We start from the raw sequence: 21,263 nt of genomic DNA, 5'->3' as shown, positions 1-21,263 counted from the left end.
AAAATAATAGAGAGAGAGAACCTGGAGAGGTTGCAGAGTTTAGAAAAATTCTGGATCCCTGTCTTCAGTAAGGGGGATAGAAACCTTGAGGGCTGAACCTTGAAAAGAATTATCTCAGAAATATGCCAGAGATAATGGATTGTTAGAGTTGTCTGAGCTCCGCACATTGACTCAGTAATGGTTACTGCCCCTTTCGTCTCCTGACCTGGTTTCCATTTTCTTGGCTTTGTGATCCCACACTCTACAGTAAGTTAATGGTCAGCTGATCCTATTCAAAATAGGGATTATGCTTTCTTAATTTACCAAAAAAAAAAATACATCAAATAATCCATTTGACTGCATAGCTTTTATTTCTAGAGCACTTTTGAGTGTGGCTAAGTAACATTTCTTTGTTTTCAAAACAGGAAAACATGATATGCAGTGATAAGGTAAGCAATTGGCCTTTCCTTGGTTAATCCTCCAGAGAATTTAAAGGATGGAAATGAGACACTACCTCCTCTCCATAGATATATTTGTCTTCTAGTGTGAAAACAGCAACAAGCAGAGGTCTTTGCGTTCAACAGTTGAGATGCCAGCTGCTCCCATGTCATGTTCAGTGAGTGTGGAGATCTACTGGGATTGGAAGTGCTACATAAGAACTTCTCTTACCCAAGGACATAATTCAACCTCTAATGGGGAAATGGCCATGTGCGCTCATACTCACACACTTAGAAGACAGCCAATCTACAGAGATTGAAAAAAATATTTTCCCTGAAAATGAGGGCAATGTTTCTTATCACTAATCCTTCCAATTCTGAAGGTATTGAGGGGAAAGGCTAACTGATGGCTCACCTGAAGCCTATGCTAGCCCTGGCACAGGCTTAAATACTAGTTGGTTGTTTCTTTGCTTTACTGCCCCATATTTTGCTATGTCTTTTGCCTTTCACATGTCCTGGAAGAAAAGGAAGAGCAGCGTAGAGACCTGGGGCTTTCTGTGGCATAGGGAAGGTGAGACAGTAGAGAATGGTGCTTGTAACTGTTCTGTCATTTTAGTCTGAAGCTTCTCTAATATTCACAGGGGGGTGGTTATGAACCCTGCTGCTGGGCTCTCACCTGGAAAGAGCAAAGGCAGTGTTAGATCCTTTCCAGAAACATTATTACAGGGAAGAAAGGAAAGTATAGGTAGAAGAGTCCTGTCAACTGCTGTGCTGGTGATTTTTGATGGTCGGCAAAACCCAGGCTGGGGTGACAGACACTTGACATGTCTGTGGCACACCTCCTTCCTGAGCTTGGGCCATCGGACAGGTAGCCCAGAGCGGTAGTCAGTAATCCCAGGTTCATTTCCAGGTCCACTGCTGACTTCCGTATAGCACAGGGCACAGTCTCAACTTCTCTGCCTTACTTTCTCCATTTCTTACGTGAATATTGGCAGCAGATCCTGTTTGCTAGGATCCCATTGACTTTTTAATCTATAAAATGCAAAGTTTTTAAAAAAAAGACTAACTCTCGGTATTTATCACAGGTTCTAATTATAGTAGTCACTATTTACTTTTTTCCCTTGGAGTACGTTAGAAATGTGGTTTGGGAGGGAGTCTGTAGGATGGGGGAGATTGTAAGTGACAAAGGCATAACGAATTAAAAGTGACAACTCAAGAGTGCCTCTTGGTTGGCTGGGCAGGAACAGGGTGAATGACTTATTCAGGAAGAGAATGGAGTCTTAGGTCTAATTTGTGGCCAGCGATAAACTATGAGTCATTCTCTTCTTAGAACAGTGTACTGCAAGCATGGCCAGGGGCCTGCCTGAGTTCCTGGTACTTGTACTCCTTTCTGTATCCCTGACACACTCTTGAAGTTAACCTCAAAAGACCCCTGGCCCATCCTTAAGGGTGTTAACTACCTTTCAGAACTTCTATATAAAAGGAAAATCATTGTTACAGTAGTTGGATTCAAAATGTACTTTGTTGTTGGAACTCAAGCATTAATGTGGTATTGGAAAAAGTGTAGGATTGGAGACAAAAGATATACATCAAGGCCTACTACTACCATCTAAATAGCTGTGTAACCTCAAAGAGAATACTTAACCTCTGTACCAAATTTCCCTACTAGTAGAATGGTGGCAACTACTAAATAAGGTATGTAAAAATGCTTTGTAGACTTTAAGATGCTAGGCAAACAGAAGACATTGTTACCTTGTAACTATGAATGGACCAGGTTCACCTGCCAGTTTCCCTTCTGCAAGTTAGGAATAATTTTTCCCCTCCCAATGATAAAACATATAGGTACATAGATAATACCAAAAATGAATCAGAACCATCTTTGTTGTTCCTGAATCTCCTTCATCTTCACTACATCTCTAGATAAGGAACAGGCATAGGTTTCTTGTGACAAGTAAATGGATCGTTTTCAGGGGCAGGAACAGGGCCAGAACAGAACTGCTTTATTTTTTAAATTTTCATTTGTTTTGTCTCTCTGCCAGCGTTTTTATACCTGATCGTGGTTCAGCGGTTCCACTGAGGTCTTTTACTGGTGGTTGATTCACAATCATGTCTGAAGCAGAAGGAAGACTGCAGGTAAAACACTGATAAAACAACATGAGGGAAAATGAGGTCCTTTCAGTTATGATGAGTAGAACAGCGTGAGATAATTTGGAGAAACAGCATCACCTCCAGGATCCCCCTTTTCCTTTCTTTCAGATTCCTCTTTTACTCTGTGGCCCTGCAGAATTAGGGCCACATTACTAAGAGCAGAGGTTGCTGAACTCATGCAAGTATCTGACGTCCTCAGGTGCTTCAGTGATGAGCCTCGTGCACAAGAGAAGAACGTAAGCCAATCAGAGCAAAATACTAGGGCTCGTACCAGCTTACACAAAAGCGCTTTAATTGACAGTGTACAATTTTCCAAAATATATTTTTGTAAGAAAATCACAATAATTAAGTGTAGTCTTTATGAACAAGTTTCTCGGTAAATTCCAGTGTACTTTAGACCCCTGTCCACTAAGCCATATGCTCCCCCAGTCTCCTAAGCAAACTGGTAAACATTCACTTGTAACCAAAAGACCCACATCAAATAGCAGTCCCCTCCTTTCACTCATTGTTGGGTCTTCCCCAAACCTGAGACACTCAGCTAGTGACAGTGATGATAAGGGACATGCCATTGCTTTACTCTTGCCCCCTCTGCCTTCCAAATCTTGTTCCCTTTGATCATTGGTCCTGCTAGTAGAAGATCCTTATGGGAAAGCTCATTCAAAACTGTTCACTGGCAGAAAAGAATCCCTCAGTTAAGTCTTATAGATCTAAATACCTCAGAAGCGTCAAAGGACCAGGAAGGTTCCTCTTTTTGTCTTCGTGTCCTCCCTAGCCTTGCTGCAGGACAAGGTTTAAGAAGGGAATTCTGTCCTTTATGTCATTCTGGTGCCCATCCTTAATTAGCAGTCCTTAATTGATTCCTTCTGAGGCACACAGTACTGAATAGTCTTCCAACCCAGGTTTTAGTTTTGTTTCTGTTACTAAACATGTGATTTTGGCCAAGTCATTTTTCTTTCTGAGCTTCCGGCTCCTTTTCCATTTAAAACAAAACAAAACGAGTGGACTAGACCTCTGAGCCCCTCTCCCTAGGACTACAGCGTCACTTCCCAACCAGTGTATACTGGCTCCAACCCTTATTGTTAATAGGCTGGGACTTAGTGGGGAAGGGGTGAGGATCATATTTAAAAGTAAAAATGCCTGATCTACAAGACAAACACTGTTATTAGCCTGTCTTATATTTCATTTTTCATTAAAAGAAAAGTGAAACAAAAACTTGTCATTTCTAGTAAAATAGACGTGTACATTCCTGTTCAGAGGGAAAAAAAGCCACCTTTTAGCTAACAAATGTTTTTTCAAAGTATATTCACTTAAAGAAGAGCAGGGTGAATTAACATGTGGCTGTTGTATATACATTATCAAAAAATAGGTATATATGCATCAGCTTGCATTTGTTTTTTGACATTTCCCCAGTATGTAGTCAAAAAGGATAAAGCTCAAGAAGTGGTATAATAAACTTTCTGTTAGCTTTCCCCAACGAGAGGGAAAAAAGAATCTTGTGTTCTGACTAGATTACACCCGTATTCTGTCTTAGGATGCAAAGAATATTCTGTACCTCCTTAAGAAGCATTGCTGCTTCCCTCCCCACTCACACAACAGCACGCTTGCCACTGGGTTTTGTCCAATCATCAAATTTATGGTTTCTGGCCTTCTATGCAGCTTAGGGAAACCAGTTTGCCACTGAAGTACAGTTTCTCTCTCTTTGGCATAACTTGCTTAATTAAAGTCATGGTGAGTTCCTGGTGTTCCTTTTCTCCTTTCTCAGCCCCAGAATCTGAATTACCAGACAGCATTTAGAATCCAGTAAATGATGTGGGAAGGTGACCTTTACAGATGCCTGGCTGTATGATCTTTAACGTAGTAGATGTCTAGTGGTGAACCTTAAAAAGCCAAGGCAAGGTACTGGATTGTGAAATTACCCTCAAAGCCTGGAGTAACACAATTTGGATGCACTAAAAGAAAGAACCTCTGAACCAGCCCAAAGCTGTTTGAGGTTCTCCTTGGATAAAACTGCATGTCATTCCACTTGACCAAGTATAATTTTTACTCTCTAGACCTTGCCATCATCTCTCTCCCCAAGACACCTTGGGGTTGCAGCCTTTGATCAATTTGCAGAAGCATATTTGCTGTGCCTAAAGACCTGGCTGGTAAAATGTGACCCAAAATCAGGATAGGAATAGTAATCCATCTGGCCTCTCCCACAGAAGCCATGATAGAAATCCACTGGGTGGAAAGAACCAAACGTTGGGCAGGAAGGAAGCAAACATCTCAGGATAACAAAAATTTCCTATTTTTCTCCCAAACTGGCATTATTCTCTATTCTGCCAACCTCTAAATGCTAGAGAATCAAGGCAAATACTTTTGGAATCTTATTAGCCTAGAATCTTTACAGCTCTTGGGAAACTCACTGGGGCCCCTACTTGAACCCCTGGCCTTCCTCTTCCCCTAGGCTATCAAAGGCCAGTCAATGGCTATGAAGAAGGAATCAGGCACTCAAAGACACATCTCCCCCACTAAGCTCCTTCCCTTTTGAAAAATAAGCTACTCCAAAGCAGATAGTCTATTTCATCAGAACTTTTGGGTTCTGGGGTTCTGGCTTTTTGCCATGAAATGACCATCTTCATTCTCCTAAGTAGTTCTGCCCATCTTCTTAGTTGATTCCAGGAACAGTAGAGACTACGGGCAAAATTCAAAGTTCCACACAGGAGTCCCTCTTGCCTGACAATCAAATTAAGCCTCATTAAGCCCAGTCCTCAGGTGCCATCTATTTGGGAGCTAACTGCTGAGCTCCATAAAAACCCCTCTACAAAGTTTGTTTCCCTGAGATGCCACCAGAAACTACAGAACTGGGCATCCCCACTAAACATACAGAGAAAAGGACATGGCAAGACCTAGTTCCATGCCAGACAGACAATACCAGGAAAGAACAGCCGACTAGTCTCCCAGGCTGTCCCTGTGAACCTTAGAATGCATCATACCTTCTAGGCCTTTCTTGCCCAGTGGCATAGGAGAACTGGATCAGTGAGATTAGCTAACTGAAAGTCTCCCATCAATTTGAGCTTTGGCATTTGGAATGTAGAAGACTGGATTAAAAAACAAATAACAACAAAACTCTCAGCAACTTGAAAAGTCCCTGAGTTTCCTATGAAATGAGAGAATAAAGCCTACCTTTCCTGGCTATTATACTCGATTGTCTATTAAAGACACCTGTTTGCTGACAGGGGCCCCCCCCCCCAAGGAAGTCTGTCCTAAAGCTACTGCTCTTTCCTGCTGGATCTCGGGGATTCCTAGCTGGGGTCTTCACCCCCATCAGCTAAGTAGTCAACTACAAAATAGGGACACTTTGCTTTTAGTAGCTGCTGCAGATTTTAGTCCCTCATGGGAATGGGAGGCAAAAGAGTTCTTGAGGAGCCTCTTCCAGGAATGCCTTGGGCAATAGAGCTAGACCCATCCTGGGAGGCAGGGCTTCCCCTTCTCTGTTCACCTGTGGGTGGATTCCTTAAGCAGACCTCATTCACACTGGCCGTCTTGTGTGGGTTAAGTCCCAGTCTCACCAAGCAAACGCAAGGAAAGCAGAATCCAGAACAAGGGCTTCAGGGTCATAAAGGACCTGTGTTAGTCCCAGGGGCTCTGGGACAAAATGGAAACAGAAATTGAGTGAAGGGAGGGGGAAGAACAAAAGGGATGGTAACACTGGCTCATGAGGCTGGGGTAGAAGATGGAAATTTTGGGGCCCATACTTCCAAGAAGTCAGATCCCACTGAGACAGGGTCTGGCCCTGCTTTCCCTTCCATCTCATCCATCAACTGGTAGCTTCACCCTCTGCCCAGGGCAGCTCTGAAAGGAAGGTGCGAATGATCACAGCAGTGTGACATGGTGGAATAACACTGGGTTGAATGAAGGGATCTGTTTTCATCCTGACTGTTGCCAAGGGGCTGCATGACCTTGACCTTGACCTTACCCTCTGTAGGCCTCAGTCATTTCATCCATGAAATGAAGGGATTTTACTGGATGATTATGTAAGTCCCCTGTATGGCCCTTGATCATCTCCCTTCCTCTCATCTTCCAGCAGCACTGAGCTCAGGCACTAGTTGGATATTTTACAAGAGGGATCTAGACAGAATGTGATTTGTTCAGCTTGAAAGGGGAAATACTAAGGCTCTGTGGGTATCAAGAGAAGCGGACCTTCTGAGTCTGCATTCCCTCTCCAGTCTTTCCCTCAGATGGGAGGGATTTTCCTCCCCTGTCCAAATGGCACTTGAGGTGGTTCAGTCTGGAGCTCTGTGGCACTGTTGGAGGCTGCCAACAGACCTGATTAGAGGTGTGTGTCTTCCTCCTCATCTAGGTCGTCCTTGGCTAGGTTGTCCAGAGGGACGATCCAGCTGTCCCCTAGTTCCCCATTCAGGTTGACTGCCTTTTTCTCTTGCATCTCTGATGAGGTCTCCATCACCTCCAATGTTGGGTTGTCATGGTAACCATTCTCCACTGTCTGTAGCTCCTCTGTTAGCCGCTGCTGCAATGGGGAAGAAGACCCAAGAAGTGTCATTTTTGAGGGCACTTGGCCTTAATATAATATATACCCGTATAATCCAAGAACCCCAGTTTGGCTAATATGAACAGTAAATGCCTCCTGCTGGCCATCAGCCTCGGGGCTAGTTTGAAACACGGATTTGCCCAACATTCTAAAAGTCCTAGTTTATCTCACCTTCACCCTGGTGGCAAATCCATGAAGTTGGTGGAGATGGACTTTTTTCTCTCCAGAGTCCTCCAATCTGTTTCCTCTTCCCTCCATTTCTTCTCCCCAAACCTTACCTTCCCCTGCTGTACTGAATTGGGAAGGACTCTTAAGAAAATGACTTTCATTAGGCTGGGCATCGCAGGACCTCTATAATTCTAAGCAAGATGGGTGAGGCAGGATGTACACCCATCTCTGCTGCAGAGAGCAGCCCTCTGGATATGGTGCTCTCTCTGTCTGAGATACAATCTGGGTTGCACAGTAAAGTCACTTCATAAGCTTTTAAAAAATATCTTGAACCAGAGATTCTGTTTTAGTTGGTGTGTGAGGAAACTAGGCATGGGAATTTAATTGTAAGGCTCCCCACAGTATGTAGCCAACGCTGAGAACCATGGGTCTGGGGGAACTATAATGATGGGAATTCTAGTAACATAGGTAAAAAACTGCTGATTCAGGGCAGACATTATCTTCATTACGCAGATGAGAAACGTGAAGCTAAGAGACTTACTCAAGGTCACACAGCTAATAGAAGGCAGAGCTAGGACTTAAACCAAGTCTTTCTGATGCCAAAGCCCATGTTCTTCCCTTCTACCATAATGTCTCTTTAATCTTCCACGTAGGTTTTCATTTCCTATGAGGATGGTCTCTGCCAGTCAGAAGGGGTCCATGGCCCACTCACTTTCCTGTAATCTGTGAATAATAGGTGAGAGCCATCTGGTGAACCGGACTGCTGCTCTGGCAAGGGTGTGAAGTCCTCACCTGGTCCTTCCTCTGGGAGAGGCGCTGGTGGCAGCAGCCGTAGAGGGCAGCAACAAGGAGCAGAAAGGATGCCATGCAGACAATGGTGATGATGAGGGGCATGCTGAACCGGTCCTCAGTCTCTTCTGGTGGCTCTTGATCCCCAAACTTCATGCTGCTGACTCCCACCTGGCCGGGAGTGGAAGTGACATAGCAGAAAACAGGTTCTGGGTCTCCCTGTCTCCCATTCATTTGAGCTCTTCTTCTTAGCATTTGGTGGTACCTCTTTCACCCTGCTCTCCCCTCTCTTATCCTCCCATCTTCTAGAAGCTTGCCAGTTAGAGGCCCCTCTATGAGACACTGTGGAACAAATAATTGTGGACTTCAAGGGACTGGCTCCTGATCCAACCTTGTCCCGACACAGGGTAGGAGCCCACTTACCTCTTTGAGGTCATCCCATTTGTCTTTAAGCAATTCATACATGTTCTTGGGCAGGAGAACACCTGTGAGAGAGGAGAGATGTGCTTCCGTGGTCTAGCTCAGTTATGAGGTAAGGCATGAGACTGGGCCCTCAGACGAGGACAGACTATCAGCCTCCTGGGTGGTCCTGGGAGGGGGTGTCATTTGACAGGTCTTGGGGACCCAAGGAATCACCAACCTGACCCATCCTCATGGTTTCTGAACTGTCACCCCGCGCTCCATTCCCACCCGGCACAGGCCCCACCCGATGCCCTCAACTCACTCTTGATAGTGATTTCTTTGATCGCCACTGCCTGGGTTTCTGGAATACGTGCCAGCTGTATATGGCATTTATCATGAGCTGGGTTGAAGTTGGCTTTTGCTGCTCGGCACAGAAGTATGACCAGTTTGTCATCTGGAGGGCTCCCCGCCTATTATGGGGAGACCATAAATAATTCCTCAGGGATCATGACACAACCTAGGCTCAGGGCTGCCCTCGGAGCTAAGGTCAGGAGAATGCTGTTGCCCAGTATGAACCCATTCCCCTCTCCATGCCCAACTGGCGCCATTCCCAGGCTTGCCAGGAGTCACAAGTTAAGGGCTGTTCTCCCAGATCAGGCCCTGCCTTCTCCACCTCATGAGAATCTCCCCCACAGACCCATCGGCCTGTTCATCTTGTCTGTGGCTGAGCAATGCCTTTAGTCCTTGTACCCCCCTTTTTCCCTCAGAGTTCTTAAAGGAACACATTCAGATGTCCTTTATCATCTCTCTCCCTAGAAGGGCCTGAGGAGGCTCTGCCCAGCACCCTGCCCCACACGGAGGGAAAGACTTGAACCCTCGCCAAACCTGCCATTCACCAATGCTTAAACCCAGTTCAGTACCTCAGGGGGGAACCAGCTCTCAGCTCAAGGTTACCCATCCCAAAGTTGAAACACATATGCCCCTTCCCTAGACTAAGACTCTGACCATGAAGCCATAAGTTGGTTGACAGGAAGAAAAGTGAGGTTATCACTGAACAGGGGAACGTGGGAGTATCTTCAGGATGCATGTGGGGACAGCTGGCAGGGGAGTCTTCTGTAGCTCTAGGCAGAAGGAGCATTGCTGATGTGGCTTTCGGGCTGAGGGTGAGGAAACAGGGTGGGCGGGCAGCTTTTACCCAGTCCTCTCGTGTCACCCAGCAGCATCCCAAGCTGGTGTTTCTCTGATCTGGTTTTGGGATAGGGACTGAGATGAAGAAAAGGAGTCTTGGTATGGCTTATCCATAAATCACCCCTTAGGTTTCTAGCTTTAATTCCCTTAGGCTTACTAATTCTTCAGCCTGACACCAAGTTGGGATCCAGGGCTTTCCACCTTCCCTTTATAGCAAGGGGAAAAAATGCTTCTCACACTCAGTTACACAACTGCCAAGTTTTAGCCAAAAAGAGGGCCTGTGGGAAGGCTGGGCAATGTGATCGTCCACTAAGCCCAAGCCCAGAGTAATACTGCTCCTTTCTAACAATCCAGTCTAAATGTATGCTTTTGTCAATTTCATCTAGAAAATTCCAGCAAAATGGACACCCAAAAGAAAACAACTGCAGTGTGTGTGTGTGTGTGTGTGTGTGTGTGTGTGTGTAACATTAAAAGTCTTAAAAGTTCAGGTTCTCCATCCTTTAGAAACCATGTTGTCTTCGTTTCCTAGGGGGTGTCTGCAAAAATAGGCACTGACCAAGAGAGGGCAGCAGTGAGCCGCTCACCACCTGCATTCACCGGACTCGGCTACCTCCTAAGTAGGGCCCCAATCCTAGGACAACCGGCAGGCAGCCTTGAGACGGGTCACACAACTGCATTCACACACAAACTGACACCCCGATCCCAACACGTGCACATTGCCCTGAATGGAAGAACAATGGATAGCAAGGGCTCCCTGATGCTCAGGAACTCTGACTCAGTCAGGCTGGAGGGAGAGTTTGTCCATGCTGTTCTTCCATTGAAGCCATCAGATAATGGACCAGGAAATGTGAAACCACAGACGATTAGAAAAGGAAGAGTTAGACAAAGTCTCTCATTTGCAGCCCAGGCCTCTGAAGCCCAAAGAGACCAACTTAACAAAGTTATACCCTGAGAGCCAGAGGCAAGCAGGAACTGACAGGGGTCTCCAGACCCTGAGAGAGAGTGAGAGTGAAAGCCAGGAGGGCCTGGGAACTCCTGGTCCTGCAGCAGCCCTGCAGGTGGGACTTTGTTAGGCAGTCTGAGCCTTGTTTTGTCCCTAAGATGGAAGGGGCCACTCCTACCAGGAAAAAAAAAAAAAGGGAAAATCAACACATCTCTCAGTCTCTTTTTAGAAGGGAAGCCTCATTCCCTTCCATTTTCCTTGACCCTGCTGTAAACCAAGTTTTGGGGGTGTAGATCAGGGCGGCACTTGTGTTGGCGTGGTACTCACACACAGGCTGGTTTTCGTGAGGTTCAGGATGAGCATCTTCCCATTCGGCGTTTCAGAAGGACCGCACTTTACCTGGAAGAAGCCACTGGGATTAAGGTTCAGGCTAAGCCTAATAGGGCCTCATCTTCGACAACCCCCACCCTCCCTCCAGCTGGGTGACACGAAGGAGTTCATAGCAAGTGGGGGGCTTGGCCGGACCAGAGGCTGAGCCAGGCGTGCTGCCCAGCTGTGCAAGCCAGAATCCAGCAAGGCCTCAGGAAGGGGACGAATGGATGAGTGCTCCTGATGGCCCTAGCCAGGGGCCCTGGGCTGCAGGGAGGGGTACAAACACTTCTCTAGGAGCCCCTTCTGAGTCTAGTCTCTTATCAGTCCCACCCCTGCTGGAATTACCCTGTCATCCCCAAGAGCCGAGGTGGGAGAAGAGTTGTTGGAGCCTTGGGGGGCAGTCGAAGCCCAATGAGAGGTGGTGCTCGTGGGTTCCCCTACAGCAGGTGTGGTCACAGACCCTGATGAGAGGCCTGTAGGCTGAGCAGCCTTGGACGGAGAGATCCCAGTGACAGGGGAAGTGGTCCCAGTGATGGAGGGAGCGTTCCCAATGACAGAGGAAGCGGTCCCAGTGACGGAGGGAGCCTTCCCAGTGACAGAGGAAGTGTTCCCAGTGACAGAGGAAGCGGTCCCAGTGACGGAGGGAGCAGTCCCAGTGATGGAGGGAGCCTTCCTGGTGACAGAGGGAGCCTTCCCAGTGACAGAGGAAGTGTTCCCGGTGATGGAGGAAGCGGTCCCGGTGACGGAGGGAGTGTTTCTGGTGATGGAGGGAGAGGTCCCATTGACAGCTGTCATTTTGCTGAGGGTCTGTTCATTTCCTGGTGAGTTAACCAATGGCCCTGTAATTGAGAAAACAAAGGTATGAGTGAAGATGAGTGGTCTCTTTAAAAGGACAGTCTTGTTCGTAGTTTTCTGAGGCCCTTGGGTCTCATCCCCAGGTCCCCAGCCTAGACCACAAGCTACAGTGAGTAAGCCGAGGAAGAGGAGGCAAACAGCTGGAATCAATTCCTGTAACGTTCCAGGATGGGTCAGACTGGATGAACCAGGGTACGAGCCTGATAAGAGAAGTAATAATGACGACGACTCCCATAGTAATCGCTGACATGAACTGAGCACTTACTTACATGAGGGACTGTCCTGGCTACTTCAAAGGTACTTTCTTATTCAATCCTCACAACAAGCCTACAGGGAAGGTACCGTAATTATCCTATTTTATAAACAAGGAAACTGAGTCTTGGAAGGGCTTGATGATTTGCCCAAGGTCACACGGTAACTAGCAGAAAAGAGGGAAATTGAATCCAGATTTATCCAACTCCGAGCTCTTGTTCTTACTGCAGGATGTGACCGCCTTCTTCTAGCCTGATGGTCTGTTAACTTCACTAAGCATCCAGATTACCTGGGAAGTTCTTGAAAATGCAGATTGAGGTTTACACCCAGAAATTCTGATTCAGTAGCTCTGACATGGGTCATGATGTTGAGCCATGATCCATCAGTGTTTTGAAATTAACTTACTGGCTTAAGAGCAACACTAAGAAAAAAATTTAAAAAAAAGGAAATGGAATGGAAAATGCTAGAGTATATCACATATACTAAAGGAAAAACCCTGGTTAGTGAAACTTTTGTGTCACTTATGTGTGAATTGCTTGCCTGAATGTCCTGGATCATGATGTAAAACTAAAATATCTTTCTTATTGTAGATTAGCATCAAACACACTTGAGAAACACTGTTCTGGAGTAATTCTAATACCGCCATTGCCACCACCCCGATTCTTACCTGTACATAGACTGTTGGCTTGTTTATGTGCTCAACTGGGCAAGTCAAAACACTTGTGAGGACAGCACTGCTGGCCTCTGCGCATCACTGAAATGGGAAACGGGCTGGGTGAAGGTGGAGTGTGTTCACAATACTTAACCCTCAGCATGAATCTTCATCTTCCAGCTGAGCAACTGTATAGGATATGAACATTTACAAGTTTCTTCTTGCTTAAAAAAAAAAAAGGGCATTACTTACCTTGTGTGGTAGCTGTCTTTTGAGATGCGAAGGTGGGACCCACTGCCATGCCCGAACTACTTGACACTGTAGTACTGTCTGGTGGCTTGGAAGTGTCCTCTGCGGGCTTCAGAGCCACGGAGCTTGTAGTCAGTTTGTGAATGCTTGTTGGGGTGAGCAAGGAGGAAACAGCAGGAGTGCTGTGTGTGGTGTAACTCAGAGTTGAAAATTGAGTTGCTTTTTCCTTAGTGACCATGGTGTTAGTGATAGCACTCTGGCTACTCTGGGCTCCAGATGCAGATCCAGATCCAGCTTTAGCTCCATCCTGGCTGGTGGTGGTATCAGGATTCGGCTGGGTAGTGGTTGGCGTAGGCGTAGTCTTGCTTGAATCTTTGACACCCTCTGCGCTACGAACGGGCATAAGTGAGCTGGAGGCTGATTCTGTTTTATTGGATGTTGTCATTGCGCTCTGCTGGATTGAGTTTTGAATCACGTTTTTACCAGAGGTTGCTGTAACTGTGGCTTGTTGCCCTGGTTCTGAAGTGGTGGTTAGAGTGTTTGACCCTGTGGATTTTATTAGAAAAGCTGATGGGCTTATTATTTCTAAAGACAACACAGTATAAAGTTAGAATATTAGCTGGAAGTTTTTCTCCCCCCACTTCTCCAGTTCTTCCCCAGGATCCAGAGAACTTGCTCCCATCCCTGCCATTTCCCTTGGCTGAAGGTCTGGGTCCCTAATGTGCCCAGGTTATTTCTGGGGTTCAAGAAACCTCTAAGAGGGAGACTGAAAGTGAAGCAAAGGAAGTCAAGGGAAATCATACTGAAGAAAAAGACCAGCCAAGCTAATCAGACTGCTTGTGGGAGCCTGCAGTGAATTCCCTGCCCTCCCCAGCCGGCCCAGGCACGTGCCCTTCAGGTTTCAGCACACCACCACAGTACCATGCGGCCTCTGCCCCAGCTCCCAGGCACGTGGTCCCACGGAAGACTCAACAGACTCCTGCTTACTGAATTGCCCTGTCCTAAGCATGGCAAGAGGGATATACCTCTGTTCTCCTGGAAGAATAATCTAGAAGAAAGAACAATAAAGTGAAATTAGGCAACGACTAGATACACCTGGGAGATTTGCTAAGGAAGAACAGAGAATGCTTTGACTGTGTTTAGCATGGTAGCTCATCCTTGTTGGGGGCCTCGGAAGAAAGGCCTTTTATTCATTTGCTTAACAAATTATTTATAAGGGAACCATTAAGTGCAAGGAATTCCCTGGTGGGTCCTGGGATACAGTGGTTTATAAAACACATATACTCCAAACCCTCCAGGAGTTTACATAAAGTCGAAGGAAGACAGATTAAACAAGTGGACAGAACAATTAAATACCAAATTCTGGTGAATACATGGAGGAAATGAACAAGGAAATGACAGAGAGAACAGTGAGGGAGGGCTGTTTGGATAGAGAGGTAAGGAAGGGCATCTCAGAGATGGCCATTAAGCTAACACTTAAAGGGTAACAACAAGGAAGCTGTGTGAAGAATGGGAAGAAATGTGTACCAGGCAAAAGGAACAGAACCTGCAAAGGCCCCCAGGTGGAGAAAAGGGCTTAGAAGACAAGTGTGAATGGAGGTGAGTGAGTGATGGGGGAGAGCTGGGCCTTCTACGTAAAGGGAGAGGAACCTGCTGTCAAACTATGTTTCTGAGAATAAAATGAGGCTCTCTTAAAAACCATATCTTAGGGAAAACGAGACATAAGGTCACCCTCCTTAGAAACCAAAGTAAGAATTTTTTAATTTTATTCTAAGTGCAAAAAAGAAGCCACTTAAGACTTTAAAGCATAGAAGTTTTATAGGGTAGTTTATAAACAAATATACTCTGGCTGCTTTAGGGAATGTGGATTGGAGGAGCAGGGATGGAAACGAAAGTGGCTCTTGAAGTCATCCTGAAGAAATGGGTAAGAATCAGCTATATAAAGTTACTGACACTAAAGACAAAAAGAGGATGGATTCAAGACTCTATTTTGGAGGCAAAATCAACTACCTGCTTATGTCCTAAAGGAGAGGAAGAGGAAAATCCAGGACAACTCCTGGTTTTCTGTTTTGAGTAGAAGTGAGAGAATGGTGAGAAGGGGTGTAACAGATCTTTGCCATTCTCTGTAGCCAATCAGAATCTATCCCATTTTTGTCTATATTTTGGGAATACCCACATAATAAGACTTTGATGGCAGCAGGATCTGCCTTTTGTAGACGGTGAAAATGTCAGATGTTTTGTTTTCCAGCCTCTCTTGTGACTGGGGCACAAGCCTGTGCGAAGCTGCCATGAACAGACGGGCCCAGCCAGCCAGCAAGTGAAGAGGCGAGGAAGAGCTATGGTGGCAGTAAGCAGTAAAATCCTGCTCCAGTGCAAGCAGCAGTGGAGGTGACCCTAGAGGGAGTGGCCGTAGCCAAAGCTACAGCACTTGGTGCTTGGCATTGGTGAGCAGTGCTGGCCTCTGAACCAGCTGTAAACCCAACATGGGCGATATTAAAAGCAGCCCTAAATGTGCTATCCAGCCATCCCAGCTCCTCAGAAAGCTAGACAGTACCCCTTGTCTTTCACACATGTTTGCACACACATGCACATACGCATACATTTCACAACTGACAGGCAGAAATTTCTATAAGTGCGGTTGCAGATAAACAGGACTTCAAGGATCATCACTTTATTGGTGCTTAAAAGCATTCCAAATTCTGCAAGTATTAGGTACATGACTCGAGTCATGGTTATGGCATCATATTTGTGGCATACTGTGGAGAAGCAGTCACATTATCACCTATTGAGAATGAAGTGCCCACAGAGTAGCTTTGGCATGGCTTAGGAGCTGCTGCTGTAGAAGAGTATGAAGGGCACATGTTAAAAATCAGTGTAGTGTTATGGTTTGACAGTGGTTTTTCCTTCTTAAAAGTTCATGAAATAATGGTGCTACTTATAACTTTTTTCATGTCATAGTATCTTTTTGGCAAAACACATGACATTGCTGAGGGGAATAGCAGCGTATTTGAGAAATTAAGGGATGTAGAGTGGGATGTTACTTCTTAACTATGTCGAGTAACTTAGAAACAGGGTTCCTCAACCCTAGAACTATTGACATTTTAGGCTGGATGTTTCTTTGTCATGGGAGGTTGTCCTATGCACTACAGGGTGTTTAACAGCATCCCTGGCCTCTAGCCACTAGATGCAAGTAGCACACACACACCCCTCCCCAGCTGGGCCAATCAAAGGTCTCTCCAAATACTGCCTAGTGTCCTCTGAGGGAAACAAAAATCACTGCCAGGGAGAACTATTAGCTTAAAGAAAGAGAATAAATTCTAATTCCTAAATCCTCTACCAAAGCACAAAGTGAAAACCAGAGATTTTCTGAGACCAAAAGACAAACTTTAAAGTTTGACCTCGGAATTGCCAAATTACAGTGTTAGTTTAATTGCTAACCTCACCAAGTCTCTTACATGAAAAAAGGACCTCAAAGATTGGAATGGTGACATTTGAGAGGATACAGATGAATCAGAGTATCCATAAGTCTCAATCTTCAGTGGAACATGTCAGTTCTCCTGATGATGCAGTTCCTACCTTGCTTTAAAACTTAATAACCTGAAGTGATTAATAACCTTAATCATTTGAGCCCACTGACACGGAAATCCATGTCTCATCATCTATACCACTCTGCATTTTTTTCCAAACTGGTAACACCAGTCAGATTCTAGGATGCCCCAGAAAGACAAATAGTCTGACCCAGGAGAAGGCTTAATCACTAAAAAATATGTGTGAAAATTCCAGCAAATATGTGTGGTTATATAATATGAGGGTGCTAGATCAAAGAGAGCTAATCATAATTTATCAGGTTGAAATTATCAATATGGGTATGCACACCTGAGATTTTAGATTCAGTATGCTGACTCAAGCAGCTGTAAGTAGTTCTAATTGTTTCCTTAGTTGGCTGACTAAAACCTGGATTCAATGGCAGTCCACATTAAATAAGGTTAAGTGGTCAGAAATTCCCTGGATAGGAAGAAATCCAGTCTTATATAAAGACTTATCTTTGTATGGTTTATCACATATGATGTATTCATTCACACTTTTTGTTCCTTAAGAGAGCTCAAATGACACCCCCTTCTTCACCAAGCCTTTGAGAAGTATTGTATTTCATAAGTTCTAAGATACTCATCTTTTCAGGTCTCTGAAATAAGGATGTACTATAAATTATTATAGGTCACGCTCTGACAGTGTTTTTTCCTAAGTAGTTTATAACATAATAGTGCATCTTATCATTGAGGATGCCTTAAATTTAATTAAATTTGGGATACCATTAAGGGAACTAGTAGCATATTCTAAGAGATTATTGTAGCTGTTCTTCATCAGCCAGGTATGCTAGTAGGAGATGCTACTGATTTCAGTAAAGATGGATACCAGGTTCCTTGGGTAGTAGAGGTAAAAGCAGAATTTCATTTCCAAGAAAAAAAGTGGATATAATACTATAATGGGCAGCAGGACCAGCATGATAATCAGAATAGTCTAATGAAGGGGATTTGGGACATTGGCTAATAATATTATGTGCTTTTGGATCAAAATAGATGGTCAGCCCAGTAACATCCTGCTTCAAGGTCCAGCAAACAGACCTGTGTCAAATCACCACAGTAGAGAACACAGCCAACTACTCAACCAATTCTCAGAATTGAAATATTTTCACAGACTCAGAGTACCCTGAATGAAGTGTATAGTAGTTTCCCAAGGCTGCTATAACAAATGGCCACAGACTGGGTGGTTAAACAACATAAATGAAATGGTTCTCTCGTGGTTCTGGAGGCTAGAAATCTGAACTCAGGAGGACCATGCTCCCTCTGAAGGCACTAAGGGAGAATTTATCTTTGCTTCTTCCCAGCAATCCTTGGAGCCTTGTGGCTTATAGTTGTATCACTCTAATCTCTGGCTCCCTCACCACATGGCCTCCTTCGTCATCATGGCCATCATCACATGACACAGACACCTGTGTGCTGTGTCTCTCCTCTCATAGGAACAGATCAGTCCACCCTAATCCAGTATGACCTCATCTTAACTTGACTGTATGTGTAAAGACATATTTCCAAATAAAGTCAAATTCACAGGTACCAGGTACTGGGGGGGATTAGGACTTGAACAGATCTTTTGGGCAGGACACAATTCAACCTCCTAATCTGTTCTACCACCCCTACTTATTCCTCTTTAAAAACCAGGGTTGTTAGTTTCAAACATCAGAAATCAATTCTGTCTGCTTTAAACAGAAAGTACATTTATTAAAAGGTAATGTTAGCTAATAAAACCACTTGAGATGGCTAAAGAATCAGGCATAAGTAAGAAACAGTGCTCAGCACTCCTCTGAATTTGTCTGGCGAGGGCATCACTCCTACTACCACTGAGCATGTGTTGCTTCAGTTTGCACCACTGACACCATTGGTCTTGAATACTGGATTTCATTTCCGAGAATCTGAGTCTTTAGGGATGCTGTCATTAAGAGGTCTTTTCATTTACTTTTGTGACCGGACATTTCTAGGAGGCACAACAGGGAGTCCCATGGGTTCATCCACATTCCTGCTTCATTATGTAGCAGCATGTAGGATTTACAATAAGATGAGTAAATCTTCTAATGTTAATGCTCACCTTGTTGCCTCAGAGTTCCTTGGGGAAGCCCTGTGCTCTGTGAAACACCATGATGGTGAGGACGGCATCCTGTTAAGTCCATGAATAGAATTGCCGATAGACCAACAGCAGCTGGGAAACACATTCAGATCAGGAATGTGTCTGTTGTAGCTGCCTCCCTACGTCATGGCCACTTGTTCATGAGCCCACAGGCAGTCATTAGGTGGATGGGAAAGACACTAACTGAGAGGCATAATGGGTCATCGTAGCCATCTGATTACCTAAGAGTGAGAACAAAATCTCCATACTCCAAGTCTATCCCAAGAATCCATCCACATGCCCCTTTCATAAACTTCCTTGCACTGTTCTCCATTCTTGTTCCTTCTAAGTTCCTAACCATCTATCTAAAAATCAGTAGCTACTACCTATGAATCCGGTCAGACCTTCATGTCAGTAAGGCTTACCTTCAAAAACAAGAAAAAATAAATGACCACAAAATGTACTAGTCTAAGTCCTGCCCATTGGAAGAATTTTCTTTCTATACTATCCTTCAGGGTCTCCCCTAAATAGGGCCATTATCCAAAAGCACCCACGGACACAGCTGTCCACTCTTGCCTGGCTCCAGCATATTATATACATAATGTAATTCAGCTTTTTCACTCTTCAGACAGCCAACCACAGGGTATCAACTCTCTTTGAGACCCATAGGTATGAGCCGAGGGAAAGGTGGCAGTGTGGCGAGGATAGGCCTGCTGGAAGTGAGAGCCGTTACATGCATCTTTAGAACTTGCTCAGGTCTGTGCCCCATGACCTGGAAAACTGTAAAATAAACACAAAGAAAAGTAGGGAAAATGAAACAGTAAAAACAAATAAAGGAAATAGAAACCAAAGGACAACAGCAAATATCAACAGTCAAAATGTGATGTTTATAAAGGCTAATAAAATAGTAAAGCTTTGGTGAGGTTGATCAAAGGGAAAAATAACCCTGAAGGTTAAATACAAAATATGAGTTATAAAAATAATAAGATTCATAGTGTAGGCCAAAATATGAGCAAGTACTGATAAATTTCAAGCAGATGAGATGGACAAGTCCCTAAGAAAATGCAGCTTACCAGAGTGACTAAAGAAGAAAAAGAAATAATAATTTATCTTATATTCATAAAGAAATGAATTGATAGTTAACATTTTTCCTATAAAAAAACTCCAAGCCTGGATTCAAGGATCAAATAATTCTAGCCCTACACAAAGTTCTCTATAGCATAATCTGTTCTGCCTTCACATGTGTGTCTGTGAAAAGAATCAGTTCATATTCAATTGTCAGTCAACAAAACATGAACAGTACAAACCAAAGAAAAAGAATGATAAATTTGACTTCATCAAAACTACAAACCTATGTTCATCAGAAGAAACCACAGGATTCTAGTTTCGGCTAACAAGAATAGAGAGCTGGAAAAAACATCACTCCTACCCTTACAACAAGAAAAAAAACTGGAGAAACAGAACATTAATGAGTTTTCTTGAACCCATGGAGAACCAAGATCTAAACAAAACACTATCCTGAACACTGGAGGTAAGTAACTGCAGGGACACTGGACCTGTGCTGGGAGTGGGTTGGTGTGAGGGGCAGAGTTCAGTAAGTTGAAAGTGAGAATGTTTAATGAATTGCTGAAGGCTGAATATGAGCTAGTGTGAAGCTCTGGGGGCTGCAGGCATTGAAAGGTCCCACCAATCCCCTGGCAATCCCACCAGGGGCTCATGGGGAAGATGGGAGAGAACCTTCAGGAAGTTCCTCTGTGGGATTGGCTGGAGAAAGAGAACAGTAGTCCACTGAAACTCCACACAGCGCCGTGTCCCTGATGGAAAACAGAACCATACTTTCCTTCTAGTTAACAAAATTGGTAGGCACTGGTGGAGACCCACCGCAGCAGGGAAAGGAAAATGACAGCCACCAGTGAAACCCTGCCCCAATTAATTCCTCCTCTTTCTTCGAGGAAACCAAAGCATTAAACTGCAGCAGAAAGGAAAAGAAGTATAGCCTGGAGGCAGTGTGGAAACCCACTGCATCCAAGAAGGAAAAGGAAAAATTAAATACCCTTTATCTCTGAGGAGGTCAGAAATATATGCTAAGTCCAGCATAACTTCTAGAAAAGAGGCAGGACACTAATGAAGGCCACACCCTCAAGCCCCAGGTTCCAGCACGTGTGTAAGACCAATGTTTAATCGGAACAGAGAATGTCCTCCCCTGCTGCTCACTCCAGATGTTAGCAAGTGTCAGGTAAAAATAAGTGGAACACAACTGGAGGGAGCTGTGAAGGATGGACTCTCTGGGGAGCAGCAAGAAGGCAAGACCTCCAAACAGGGAGACAGACAGACATATTACTTGAGGAACTTGAAGCCTTTGGTGCAACAAGTTTTAAAGCCAGCCTAATTCCTACCCAAATTAACAAAAACCTCAACTCTGAAGACATAACAGAAAAAAAGCCACATGTTAGGCAACCACTAATTTATTCCATCTCTCTGCATTTGCCATACAATCATACAATAAGTGGTCTTTCATTATTTGCTCCTTTTATTTAATGTAACATTTTAAAGTTTCACCTATGTGGTACCATGTATCAATTCTTTATATCTCTTTATTACTGAATGATATTCCATTGTATGGCTATGCCACATTTTGTT

General features: G+C 44.5%; 1 protein-coding gene across 1 annotated transcript in view; it reads right to left on the bottom strand.

Annotated features, from left to right (window-relative positions):
* Positions 1 to 2,834: 2,834 nt before the first annotated feature.
* Positions 2,835 to 21,263, bottom strand: part of PODXL (podocalyxin like) — a 45,636-nt gene continuing 27,207 nt past the window's right edge. Inside the window, exons 3-9 of the mRNA XM_073239858.1 lie at positions 12,969 to 13,511; positions 11,303 to 11,796; positions 10,913 to 10,984; positions 8,777 to 8,924; positions 8,476 to 8,537; positions 8,056 to 8,223; positions 2,835 to 7,074 (exon numbers count right to left, since the gene is read on the bottom strand). Of these exons, the coding sequence (XP_073095959.1) occupies positions 6,877 to 7,074; positions 8,056 to 8,223; positions 8,476 to 8,537; positions 8,777 to 8,924; positions 10,913 to 10,984; positions 11,303 to 11,796; positions 12,969 to 13,511 (1,685 nt within the window). The 3' untranslated portion in view covers positions 2,835 to 6,876. The remainder of the gene's footprint in view (positions 7,075 to 8,055; positions 8,224 to 8,475; positions 8,538 to 8,776; positions 8,925 to 10,912; positions 10,985 to 11,302; positions 11,797 to 12,968; positions 13,512 to 21,263) is intronic.

The sequence above is a fragment of the Manis javanica genome, chromosome 6 (genome assembly GCF_040802235.1).
Source record: "Manis javanica isolate MJ-LG chromosome 6, MJ_LKY, whole genome shotgun sequence".
Taxonomy (NCBI): domain Eukaryota; kingdom Metazoa; phylum Chordata; class Mammalia; order Pholidota; family Manidae; genus Manis; species Manis javanica.
The sequence above is the reverse complement of the archived record's forward strand: the minus strand, read 5'-3'. Positions and strand labels throughout refer to the sequence as shown.